The sequence below is a fragment of the Apus apus genome, chromosome 2, assembly GCF_020740795.1.
Source record: "Apus apus isolate bApuApu2 chromosome 2, bApuApu2.pri.cur, whole genome shotgun sequence".
Taxonomy (NCBI): domain Eukaryota; kingdom Metazoa; phylum Chordata; class Aves; order Apodiformes; family Apodidae; genus Apus; species Apus apus.
The window spans coordinates 154,339,860-154,353,658 of NC_067283.1; the positions used below are offsets into that span (position 1 = coordinate 154,339,860).

A 13,799-nucleotide genomic window follows, 5' to 3' on the forward strand; every position below is an offset into this window, starting at 1 on the left:
CTCAGGGTTTGCCCATGGCATGTGTGAACCACCACCTCATTTCAGATTTGAGACAAGTCAGACACAGTTGTGCCTTGGGCAAACCCTGCAGTAACTGGAGTCTCTTAATCTTAAGGGAATTGTTTTAAACACAGGCACCTTCTCAAATTGACAATATTGAGTTGAAAGGGAAAACCACCTCTGTGTTTAGGTGAACATACATTTATTTTATTTATCACACAAAGTATTGCTATCAGCTTTAAAATAACTATGTGAAACATCTGTTGGGGTTGTTTAGCCTGGAGAGAGAAGGCTTTGGGGGGACTTTGTAGTGACCTTCCAATACCTGAAAGGAGTCTATAAGAAGGCTGGGGGAGACCTATTCACAAGGGCATGTAATGATAGGACAAGGGGGAATGGTTTTAAGCTAGAGAAGGGTAGATTTAGGTTGGACAATAGAAAAAAAAAAACACATATATATACATATATATATATATATATATATATATGATTACTGGAGCAGGTTTCCTAGAGAGGTGGTAGGGGCCCCATCCCTGGAGACATTCAAGGTCAGGCTTGATGGCGCTCTGAGCAATCTGTTCTAGTGTGAGATGTCTCTGCTTATTGTAGGGGGAGTTGGACTAGATGGTCTTTGGAGTTTCCTTCCAGCCCAAGACACTCTGTGATTCTATGGTTCTGTGTTCACCTGCAGCACATGCCTCATTGCACAGATCCTGATGTACCTCATAAAGAAACTATATATAAATTACCTCTCTGATATATGTTCAGCTTTATGGTTTAACTTCCAAAGGTATTTAAGTATCCTGGGTTCTCATTACAAGTGAACATGAAACTCTGTAACAAACCAAAACATCATTGGAAGATTAATCTGGCAAAATAACACAAACTTGGATTACAGTTTTCAGCTGGGCATGAGAACAAAGAATCTAAATTATGTCTGATCCTGCTTTTTCTTTCTTTCTTTCTTTCTTTCTTTCTTTCTTTCTTTCTTTCTTTCTTTCTTTCTTTCTTTCTTTCTTTCTTTCTTTCTTTCTTTCTTTCTTTCTTTCTTTCTTTCTTTCTTTCTTTCTTTCTTTCTTTCTTTCTTTCTTCTTTCTTTCTTTCTTTCTTTCTTTCTTTCTTTCTTTCTTTCTTTCTTTCTTTCTTTCTTTCTTTCTTTCTTTCTTTCTTTCTTTCTTTCTTTCTTTCCTTCCTTCCTTCCTTCCTTCCTTCCTTCCTTTCCTTCCTTCCTTCCTTCCTTCCTTCCTTCCTTCCTTCCTTCCTTCCTTCCTTCCTTCCTTCCTTCCTTCCTTCCTTCCTTCCTTCCTTCCTTCCTTCCTTCCTTCCTTCCTTCCTTCCTTCCTTCCTTCCTTCCTTCCTTCCTTCCTTCCTTCCTTCCTTCCTTCCTTCCTTCCTTCCTTCCTTCCTTCCTTCCTTTTTCTTTCCAGTATATCAGGAATAACTGTGATCAGTGGAAAGAGTCTGAGATAGCAACACTGTCTTACAATGCCAGGTTGATTTGGGGGCTGGTACATGGTACAGCTGGACCATAACACAGCATGAAAAGGGGTAATATTTTAAAACTTAGAGTGGATAGATTTAGACTAGATACAAGGAAGATTTTTTTTTTATGATGAAGTTGGTGAAGCACTGGCACAGGCTGCCCAAAGAGGTGGTAGATGCCCCATCCCTGGATACATTCAAGGACAGGTTGGATTGGGCTCTGAGCAACCTGATCTAGTTGTAGAGGTCCCTGCTTGCTGCAGGGAAGTTGGACTGGATGGCCTTTTAGAGGCACCATCCAACCCAAACTATTCTATGGTTCTGGGATTGTATTTCAGCAATGATGTACAATACAGGGGCAGCAACATCCCTGCCCTCTACACAGGAGTGAAAGGAGTTAAATATATTTCAGTTTTATGGTCAATACAACATTGGGTTTTGAGACCCTGAAAATAAATCAGATAGAGCCCTAGAAAGGTCATGAATACTACTTTTGGCTTCACCTTGGTGAAGCAAGAGTTAACCTATTTCCAAATACTTTTTTTCATGGGAAAATACTATTGCTGTTCTCATGTAATGATGTGATAAATGCAGCCATCAAAGTGAGTTTAGAAGAATACAATTTCCTTCCTTTCAATAACCCCTCTCCACAAGGGGGGGGGGGTTAAATGTATTAAATAACACTGAATCCACTACGGAGCAAGGTGACACACCGAGTAAGGTTTCACATTTGTTTCTCCAGTTACTGTGTGATCTTTGCCATGGCAAAAGTCCACTTAGAGTCTTGCAGTGCAACTTCTGTGAGGTGGGGTTGAAGGAGGGCAGGTGGGTGAGGTTGTATGAGCATCCCCATCACACCAGTAGAAATAACTTCCACTTGCAGTGAGCAAAACCACCCACTTCTTATATCATCAGGCTCCTGTACATGGAAAAAAAGGGAATATACAGGGGAGAAAAGCCACTGATGTAGAGAGAACAAAATTCAAGCTTGCAGACTGATGCAGGGGTTCATTTTTTATAATTATACTACTGCCATTGTGGCCACACATGCCCTACAGACTCAGCCTGTTTCATCAGCTCTGGGATCTTGGCCTGCATTTGCTTTCCTCTTGCACTGCTGTCAGCACAGAGCTGACACTGCTGCCAAAGGTGACCCTCACTGCCCAGAAAAGCTGTGTGCAAGGACAAAGCTCTCTGACTAAACTGAGTATCTAACCAGCCACACCTGTCACTATGTATTTTATATTAATATTTATATTTTCACACATATTGCTACCTCCATAGATCTGTTCTTATATTGATGTCTATAGTGATGTCTGTGTTTATGTTTCTACAGATGCAGTTAATGCATGTCCACATGCATCCCTATAGACAGACACAGCCATGTCAGCAGTGCAGACAGGGACTATGCAGCAAAGCACTGCCCACACTCACTGTGCAAAAACAAGTACTGATGAGAAAACTGGGACCAGCACTCCTCAAATCCATGACCAGATCTGATGCAACAGGTGACAAAGGCTTTCCTCATCTTTATGGGGGCAGACATCACTTCCATGAACGACCCTGGTTTGGCATGTAGGCACAGTTATTTGCAATAATCATTTAAATTTAACAGCTGGGAGAAGAAAGGAGCTCTGCAACTATGCAGGCAGCTATCACAAGCAATGGGGAAAAATATTTGCAGAGCTCTCGCTGGCTATGGAAGAATAATAATGTGGGTACCAGTTGAGTTATGTTATCTGTCCAAGCCTCTGGGCACAATATAGATTTGCTCTCTGCAAAAGTGATCTCTCCTATTAACGAGGCACATTCATTCCAGCGTTTCATCCCATGACCTCAAACACCTCCACACAAGCCCAACGTCACCATATCCCAGGCACAGCTCTCCCCGCAGGGTCCTCACCAGCGTGGGGTGAAGTGGCCCCAGGATTCTGGAACATAAAAGCAAGCACTTGCAGAGCTGGGTGGTGAGGCTGGTTCATTCCAGACAAAACAGCTCTTTGGTTTGCAAGATGGCTCTGGCAGTGACTCAGAGCTGGGGCAGAGAGAAGAGGCATCAGCAGGGTGGGTGAAGCCAGTGAGCTGCTGTGGAGGAGGCTCCACACAAAAGAAACCCTTCCCCTGCCTTCATCCTCTGCCCACACAAAAAATCCCCTCTGTTCATTCTCACTCAAACAAAAGGAAAAAGGGGGGGGGGGAAACCCACAAACACCTACAAAGGAACAAACAAACAAACAAAAAACCCCCAACCAACCAGAAAAGCCAGCTAATGAGCACAAAATCCTTTTCTCCAGTGCTGATGATGTAGGCAGCTGCAGTTTCTAGCTACATCAGAAGACACAGGCAAGCAAAGACAGTTTATCCCATGACAGGAGCTTGACAGGGGATTGCTAAGGTAAATCCCCAGTGCTGAAGTTGTTCAGGCAATTTAGGAAATGGCAGGTTCCCCCCAGACCTGGTTATACAGATTTGGTCTTTTCTTGTTTTTCTCCTTTTGTAGAAGAAGCAGCTATATGTTACTGGAAGCTCGGCTCTCTAGTCTCTGCAGATTACCTCCTTTACAGATAAAGTAGGATTTAAGTGTTTTCTTACATATTCTGCATGCAACACTGAAATCCTGAGCACTACTGTTGGCCCACAAAATCTGTGTGCAACCACCAGCAGCAGGAGTGCCAGCATTTTTGCAAGGGCTGCAGTGCAGGTTTTGTTGCCCTTAAGGATGGAGGATTCTTCATTTTAACTCCTCAAGTTGCAAAGTGCTTCACCCCTGACACGTTAGAAAGAAAGTTTAATGGGTAGTTAGTGAAGTACTGTGTCTATAAAGCCCACTGGAGTTTTTATTTAAGATTATGGACATGCTGAGCAGAAAAGACTTTCCCCTGTCAAACTCACCTGAAGCACTGTAAGGACAGTACTTTTGTCCATTCAGAATAAATTCCACCTCCTTTAGGAGTACAGGGAGCAAATAAAGAAAATCAAGTAGGAATATTTCCACCCACTTATTAAATCCTTATATCAGAATCTAGCTCCCTATCCCCAAACAGGCAGGGGGAAATTAAAAAGTTGTCTTTGGAAAATGGCTTTCATGATCACCTTAAAAAAACCCCCACAAACCAAAGAAAAGCCCACACTTAAATAGGCAAGAAAAAATAACCATATGATTTAAATGCTCCATATTGACAGCCCTAGGAACACAGGAGTGGGTTGATTAGAATATGGCTTTTAATGGATCCACAGTCATTTAAAACAAATGTGACATTATTGAAATAACACTTTTTACAGAAGTAGCTGCACATCAGATGACCTTGAAAAGACACAGAAATTACAACCACACATGCAAGATATATTGTCAACAAAGCTAAGCCTTGTTTTCCTAAGATATACCAGCCAGACTGGTACATTAGGAACTGGGATGAGTTCTAAGATAAGATGTCAGAGCTAATAAGACAAATGCATAAATAAAAAGCTCCATTTGGCAGGGCAAAAGCTGTGTTTGGACTGTGAGAAATTCAGTTTTGCATTTAGGTAACATACACACCGTAACCTCTCCCAAATGTTGAAGCCAGTTTCAAACTAAACTTTGGACTTTCAGCAGGAAGAGCACCTACTGCAGTAAGAACTCATGGTTAATTATTGTTTAAAATAGCCTGTTGGCATTTGCTTAGCCTGCAAGATCCTCAGGGTGGCACAATCTAATAGCTGTGCTTATACAGCATCTACCACGAAAAGGACCCTGTAAAAATAGAAGCCCAAGTAACTGGAGTCATTACACACACACATACACATATATGCAGTTTATGCAGATATTATTGCCAAGAAATTATTCTCCCATAAAGACAAGGATTGGACCTTGCTGCCCCAAAATGAGAATTTTACTCTAATCACATAAAAAGAACAACTTCATAAACACAGGAAGAAAGGGAGAAATGCTGCTTCCTGTGAGAAGGAAGTCCATAGAAAGCACAAATTGATGCAGTCAGGAGAAAGAAGCTTGTATATGCAAATAGAGGTTTATTACCCATTTTTTGTGTTCTTAAGAAACTTGTTTAGTGAACTGTGTGAGAAGGGTCAAGGAGGCTTATGAAATGAGAAACAGAGGCAACTCTTTTGGCAACTGCCATGTTCCAGAGCAGTAATTATCCTTCCTTCTCCCTATGAGCAGCAGGAAATGAAGAGGGATGCCATTACACTATGACAATTACTGTAATTTTAATTTCTAAAAATTGCCAGGAAAGTTTCCTCTTATTTAAAAAAAAAAAAAAAGAAAAAAGTGCCTGTTCAGATTTTCAGTGAAGTTTTAGTTCAAAATTCCTTCCTCAGCTAAAACAGAGCTGTGCTTTCCCCTCTCCCACTCCTTTTGGGGAACCACTCACAAAGTCTACATGGTGAGAAAGCCCATTTTCCTCCTCATTAGTTGAGAAGATAGATGGCTAAGTGTGGCCAGTGAGGATCCAGGAGAGATGGACGTGGCCTGAAGACATGTCACAGACGCCATAAGGGTGCACAAACTGGGCTGTCCCTACCAGGCACTGCCAGGGATGGCTCCTTAGGAGCCCTCAGCTTTTCAGCCTAGCCTGCTGTTGGATTTAATATCACTCAGATTTATTCAGTCATGGACACAATAACATATTCTTCTTCATATAGGAAGCAGATGATGTTAGATGCACAATAATTTAAAAGGATTCTTCTCCTCTCCTATGCTTAGAGATATTATTGGCTATTTTGTGGATTTTCTGCAGGCTATCATTTATTATTTTAATACTATGGATAATCTATTCTGTTCTATTAGAACATGATCATACTTTGTTATACTAAACTGTTGCTCCGTGGAATAGACTCAGCCCAAGAAGACAGGTCTACTCAGCTGTCCAACCTACCCTGCCACTGACCACACAGTCCAAGACTCTGCAGCACTGTTTCCCACAGGGACACCTGAAATATCTCATCTCTTAGAGTGGATTCTCTGCCTGGAAGAAGGAACAGCTGCTTTTCACTAAGGTGTCTGTGTGGGGAGACAAGGTGGGATTTGCAGCACGTCTGCCTCATATGTAAGTAGGAACCACAGAATGGTTTGGGTTGGAAGGGACCTTACAGATCATCTGTTTCTAAACCCCTTGCATTAGCAGGGACACTTGCAACTAGACCAGGTTGCTCCAAGCCCCATCCAACCTGCCCTTGAACACTCCCAGGGACGGGGCAGCCACAACCTCCCTGGGCAACCTCTTCCAGTGCCTCACCACCCTCAAAGCAAAGAACTTCTACCATATATCTCATCTAAATCTCCCTTCTTCCAGTTTAAAACCATTACCCTTTGTCCTCTCACTACATTCCCTTATAAAAAGTCCCTCCCACCTCTGCTGCATGCTGCAAAAGACTTTCTCATCAATGGAAAAGGGCTTTCCAGGATTCCCCCGTGTGCTCCCTCAGCAAGACTGCTGAGGTCTCATTTTTGGCCACTGGTTGAATATTTCAAATTCCTTTCACAGATCAAAGGGAAACAGCTTTTTTCTAATACTTGCCACAACTCAGGTTTAACAATAATCATTTAGCATAGTAAAAATGTGTGTCTTTCAATATATGCAGTAACACATCTATAGAACTACATTGATTTGTCTACACACAAATATATTCCTACAAACACAAATTTGATTAAGAATTTATATAGCTTCAGGCTTCAAGGAATTTTGGATCAATGCCTTTATTTTGCTTTTATAAATATATGAACTCAATTAAATTGTACTTACAGCAAACCACAATGGACAGGAGAATAATTTTCCTGAAGTTTCACTTTCCAATTTTTACCTGTTAAGTGGGTCTAGGGAATAAGTTACTCCTTATAGGGAACTTCCTAGAATTTGTGTGACCAAATATTTAGCCTTTCCCACCCACCAATGGAAGAGAAGAATTACAGGAACACATACATAGAAACATTCTTCAAACCTCTTACAATTAGCTGTAATAAATTCAAGAATAAATAGAATAAAACAAAGCCCTGCAAACAAGCTGCATTTGAATCAAGACTGGATCTGCATCAAGTCAAGAAATTCACCATGTAGTCTCACAAGACCCATAAATCAGGCCCCCTGAACATATGTAGTATTTTGCATTACTGTATTGGGTGTTAACTTTAATGCCTTAATATATGCACACAGTGGTCAGGTTACAGTTGCTGTGGGAACTATAATTTTCCATGTCCTGAGCAATCTGCAGCTGGAAAAATAACAGTAAGTAAAAACCTGTCACACCACTGCAGTCTCTCCAGCAGGTTTTATACATTTAATTCCTCAATTTGGTATTTGAAGGAGGAAGAAATGAAGGCATGTGAAGCTGCAAACATAGGAAAGCTGAAACAGATGTGATTTCATTTGCTTCCTTTTCAAGCAATTTGTGTGAAACCTCATGTGTCCCCAACCCAAGCAAGTGTCACTGCATGAAAAGCATCTGCTCTTGAGCATGATCATGCCTATTTCTGAGTCAGAAGCATCTCACCAAGGACATTCTATCACTCTCTTCTTTATCATAATGCACCAAAACCAACCACCAGCATCCACATGCAAGTGACAGCTACAAGGAGAAATGATCTGCAGCTGATTCAGCTGCCTGACCCACACCAAATTGTCACTGCTACAGTTTCCTAATGGGTAAGATTCTTACTTATTTTAAGGCAAGGGTGTTTGTCTTTGTTCTGTTCTCCCTCCAACCTCACCATCACTTGCCTCTAAATCTGAGTACTTTTATCTGACATTCTGTTTTTTTTCCCCTATTAAAACTCTGTTTCCTCTCAGAGGGGGTTGTGTTTGGAGTTCTCAACCATTTTCAATGTGCCAAAAAAAAGTGTATTGCACCCAGGCTTAATCCAGGTGCAGGGATGCACAGCAGCTATGCAATAAGTCATAGAATGTGTGGGATTGGAAGGGACCTTTAAAGTTCATTTAGTCCAGCCCCCCCTGCAGTGTGCGGGGACCTTTTTGAATAGATCAGGTTGCTCAGAGCCTGGTTGAGCCTGACCTTGAATGTTTCCAGGGATGGGGCCTACACCACCTCTCTGGGAAACATCTTCCAGCGCTTCACCACCCTCATAGTAAAGAACTTCTTCCTGATATCCAATCTAAATCTCCCCTGCTCTACTTTAAGGCCATTACCCCCTGTCCTATCACTCCTCGCCTTTGTAAACAGTCCCTCCCCAGCTCTCCTGTAGCCCCTTCAGGCACTGGAAGGTGTTATAAGGTCTCCCAAAAGGCTTCTCCTCTCCTGGCTGAACAACCCAAACTCTCTCCACCTTTTTCCATAGCAGAGCTGCTCCAGCCTCTGATCATTTTTGTGGCCCTTCTCTGGACTTGTTCCAACAGGTCCATGTCCCTCATGTGTTGAGGACTCCAGAACTGGACACAATAGTCCAGGAAGGGTCTCACGAGAGCAGAATAGAGGGGGAGAATCACCTCCCTCAACCTCTTGGCCACACTTCTTTTGATGCAGCCCAGGATGCTATTGGCCCTCTGGGTTGTGAGTGCATAGTTGGCCCTCTTCATCCTATTAGCACTAGTTAATGACCAACCAGTGTCTCACATCATCCAGAACAGCCATGGCCTTGCAACCTTGCTGCAGTCCAGGCAAGACCAGAGCTGCTCCCATACCTGCAATCCACTCCATTAGAAGTAATCTAACAAAGTTTGTTAAAATCACAAGAAGTGATGGAAAATAGACTGCATTAAGACAAATCTCTGCTAATTTGCACAAAATTACCCCCCTTATCTCTGAGCTCAATTATAAAAAACAGTTGATGTCCAGTGGATGTGACAACCATTCAAGAATATTCTATTTGTGATCCTGCACAATAACCATATTGAAAAGAGAACACCTGTTGGTGGACAAAAATAAGCTATAACATTTCTGCAAATACATAGCTGAAAAGCAACATCTGTGAACAATTACTCCAAAGGTGGCAGCAGGAGCTCTCAATAAGGGTAAAGGAATTAATTTGCCCTTTGACTCACAGAGGCCTCAGTTTCATTGGCACTGCCACCTACAACTAAGTAAGGGAGAAGAAGTTCTGATGCAGAATGTAAGCACATGAAATTTATCTAGTATTGAAGCTCTGGTCCAGTGACTTACCCTAGTGGTAGGGTCTTTGGTGGCAACATTCCACCCTCTTTACCAAGAAGCATTAATGTTACAACAAACAACTATTTCTTGTATACTAAGGATCCTCCACATTAAGGAGGATCTAGAAAACTGGGTGGCAAAACAAGGTAGAAAAACAAGATTCACTAGCAAAGTAGAAAACTTGCTAATTGTCCCTTAAAAGAAGAGGCAAGAGCATCAAGAACGTCAGAAGTAATCACTGAAATTAGGCATAGAGTTCCATTTCTTGGTGGCATGATATCAGCTGCAAATAACCTGAAAGCTTTTGAGTGTGTGGGACTTGAAAGACCAAACTAATCTCTGTTGGACTCAAATTGCAGCTGGTCTCCTGGCATGAAACCTCCCACTGAAGTATGTGGAGATGTTTGATACACAGACACATACCATATATATAGTATTTTGCATTAATATTTACTAATTTTACATTACTGTGAAAGACTAAAAACATATACACACATATATATAACATATATATAATATATATGACACATATAGAACATATCTGTGTATACGTATATAACATATATATACATATATTTACACTCTTAATCATGTTACATATATACACAGGCACACACATTTTTTTTTTCTATATCTATACACACATGCATATACATATGAAGCTAATTCTATGCACAGTTATAATGCATATAGTCTGATTACATACAGTATTAATTGACAAAGATCCTAATATGGGTAAAAAGAGAAAAAGAAGGCTCTATTTTCATTTCTATATCAGTGAACTACAGTGTAATGTAGCCAAAGAATGCAGAACACATGATGATTTTTAAACTGAGGAATTAAATGTGATCATAACCCCTCTTCCTTCTCCAAAATTTTACTTAGAGCATGATTTCACTTAGCCTAGGAGCCCAGCATCCAGGGAAGGGGCTACAGGATTTCTCTTGGATCTATTTCAGAGTAGGCAAAACTCCCATCCAGAATGGAAAAACAGCCCCATGAGAACAAAAGAGCAGAGAATGATTAAACAGGGCTTACATTTTTCCTGGGTCCTGTACTGTCCACCTCCAATTAGATGTCACACATCTCTATTTGAAAGTCACTTCACAGGCTTCAGGGTGGCTAGTGGGGGAGCACCATGCTCTTCAGCACCATTAGTGGAGTTCAAATAGAAGAGTTCAAATTTTTAGCAATGCACTTACTGTTAAACGTAGAGACACATCGTCTTACCTGTTTGGAACTTCTCTGCCCAGTGGGAAGCAAAGCTTTGGATTTCTCTGCTATTTTCTGTTAAAAAATAAAGAGGGAAGGAGGAAAACAGCTGAGAAAAATCAGAGTCCAAATATATAGGGAAGGAATCGTACGAAGCTTCTTCTTCTGCTCTTGAAAGAAAAGGACACGGAAACAACTTCTACTATTTAGTAAAAGGGAATATAAAAGCATTGAAAAGTTTGGTCTTGCAGGAATTCAAAGTCTTCAAAGCTTCCAGAATGACAGGGTTATCAAAACTGAAACATGCATGTAAGAAACGACAGCCAGGATGTGGATAAGTAGCAATTTACCCCTCAGGTCGGTTTCCTGACGGAACCGGGCATTCACAAACTGCAGTGGCTAATTTTGGCACTTCTGAATTGATGGCAGGTTTGGCTTTTTAAAAAAAAAAAGAAAAAAACCACCAAAACAACAACCCTGAATGTACAGTTCACATGGGTGGTACTCGTGATCATAACAAAGAAAAGGATTAAAAAGGTGTGTGTATACGGGGGTGGAGCCCTTTACCTGAATCCTTCCAGCTTCTCCTTGAACGAGATCATTTCATTTGAAGCCATAAGATTTTGCATGGGACAGAGAAATAATTAAAAATACAACATACAGCTAGAGATAATGCAATGCTGTCATGTGCTGCTGAAGTGCATTTTTTTTGTGCTTTGTTTTTTTTATTTTTAAACAGCAAGTGTTGGGAGATCAATCAGTACAGAACGTTTCCAATAGAGATAAATTATCAAGTGCATGTTGCCAGCCAAATTTCATTACACCTGTATAATTAAAATATATACTTCTGATGTGTTGCAGACACTGGTCAAACTCATTAGTATAAGAAAGCAACCAGAGTTTGTCCAGGAAATATTTGCATAAGGTTCAATTAATTCAGATATATTTTCAAACTTGTTACTGGAAGGGAGAAAAGCAGTTTCGGGCTGGTAAATTTAAATCATTACTACAGTCTTTAAAAGCAAAGCAAATCTGCTCATCAGTAGAGCCTCCCTTGAGTAAAGTGGGGGAGGAAGAAGCAAATGAAAGAGCTGGAGTTCAAGTTTTGTTTCTTTTATTAAACAGCTCAATCTTGGTGACACAGCTGGCAAAAGCTCACTTGCTTTCCCATTGCTGCTCAATTGTTCTGCAGTTGCCTGCTTGTGCACATCCCAATGTGATGATACACTGCTTGACTGATAAAGAAAAGAAGGAGGAAACTACATGTGTGCAGCTCTATGGAGATTCTCCACATTCCTGGGAGTCACATTTGCTCCCACATAACACATTTCCCAACTCACATATGGAAGAGTAGAAGCAAAAGAGACCCTCACCTTCTGCACGGCTCCGTATCTCTGGATGGCATCTGACAGCTGGTTCTTCAGCCTGTCCAGCTGAAGTCTTTCTTGCTGTTTTGGAAAAACAGAAGCCTGGTTAGGAGGTCTGTAGAGATAAATTAAGTACTAGACTTTGTCTGTGACCATGGGAAATAGTCCTGGAGGGAGACACCAAATAAACAAAGTGGGTAAAAACAGTAGTCTAAAAAACTCAGTTTCACTGGGGCTGTAAGAATGTTACAAGGTTTTATTTTAGGAAGGGGGAACAAGATGCTTTGCTCTTTCAGGCCAAAGAAATTCCAAAAAATGCCACCTTGGATATTCAGTATAGCACCTAAGTCATGACTACTGTGTGAACTGCTATCTGAGCCAGACACCTTCTGTGGCAGGGATATATGGTGGGACATTTTGCTGTCCTGCTTTCTGTTTGAAGGAGGTCTCAAAGACTGTGAAATTCAAGCAAATAAACACCTTCCTGCCATCAAAAGAACAGAATGGTTGTGGCATGGTATCCTGCTTCAACTTACTAAAATCCAGCCTTGGATTATCTGCTGGAGATGATAACCCAAGGGATCCTCCTATAAAAAGTCCTTTGTTTGGATGTTAACCCATGATGGAGTTCATCACCTCCCTTGGTGGCAGTGGGTGATTTACCTGACTCAAGAGGTCCACCAGGCACAATAAAATTCCTTTTGTCAGCCCTAGGGTCTGATTATCAGAAATAATTTATCTCTACGTTTTCCAAAACACGTACCCAAAAGTCAACACCTTTCTATCTGGAGTTTGCCCCAGCAAGATACCCACCTCTGTTTTAAACAAAAGTGTTCTCACAAGGAAGACCTGGCCTGATGGAACTATCCAACATGCTGTGAAATGGCTGCTCTCAGATGGGGGGACCTAATGCAAGGACTGAAGAGTATCAGGCTAATTCCTAGGCAATGCAAATTCTCCTGGAACTATTCTACCCCTTGGATCTCAGACTTCAGGTGCCCAGTAGCTCAGCTGTGAGGAAGTGGAGCATCACCTCAAAAAACAGGGAGAAAACAAAATCCAATTGACCCTAAATCTACTAAGCAGAAATTTCACCTGTTTCAAACGACTGCTTAAGAATGCAAAATAATTTTTATAAAGGATGGGATAAACATATTTAATTTTTAATGGTAGCACTTTCATACACAGAATAAAGTCCCAGTCTTACCACTCTGTATCTGAAAATTTAAAACCATTTTCAGAACAGGGCAAGTATCATGATCCCCATTCCACAGATACAGGTCCATAAACCTTATGTTTGGTACACGTGCAAAATAAGATTGCTACCCTAGAGAACTGATCTAATGGCCCAGCACTCATCCTACAAAACCCTGGAATTCCAGATAGACCTCTCTATGTAAGTAAATTGAGGTTAGTTTTATAGAAAGCACCAAAACGTGCTATTTTACATCACCCTCCTGCTTTGTATCACACTGTTCCACTTACAGCTGTATCTTTGCTCCTGAAACAATATCAATTTGCTTAGCTGGGCATCCTGACTCAATAGCTCCAAGGAGCAACTGGAAATTCAAGGGAAATCAGAGAAACTCATAGAGTTCACTTTGTTGCCAGGGTATTACTTCTGGGAAATAGGGA

The 13,799-nt window shown here is 41.1% G+C and overlaps 1 protein-coding gene across 7 annotated transcripts in view; it reads right to left on the reverse strand.

Moving 5' to 3' along the window:
• The window catches only part of TSNARE1 (t-SNARE domain containing 1), a 514,761-nt gene that overhangs the window by 270,293 nt on the left and 230,669 nt on the right, over nucleotides 1-13,799 (reverse strand). For all 7 annotated transcript variants that reach the window (XM_051612487.1, XM_051612488.1, XM_051612482.1 and 4 more), the window contains 2 exons: nucleotides 12,171-12,245; nucleotides 10,816-10,872 (listed from right to left, as the gene is read on the reverse strand). In XM_051612487.1, coding sequence (XP_051468447.1) covers nucleotides 10,816-10,872; nucleotides 12,171-12,245 — 132 coding nt within the window. The remainder of the gene's footprint in view (nucleotides 1-10,815; nucleotides 10,873-12,170; nucleotides 12,246-13,799) is intronic.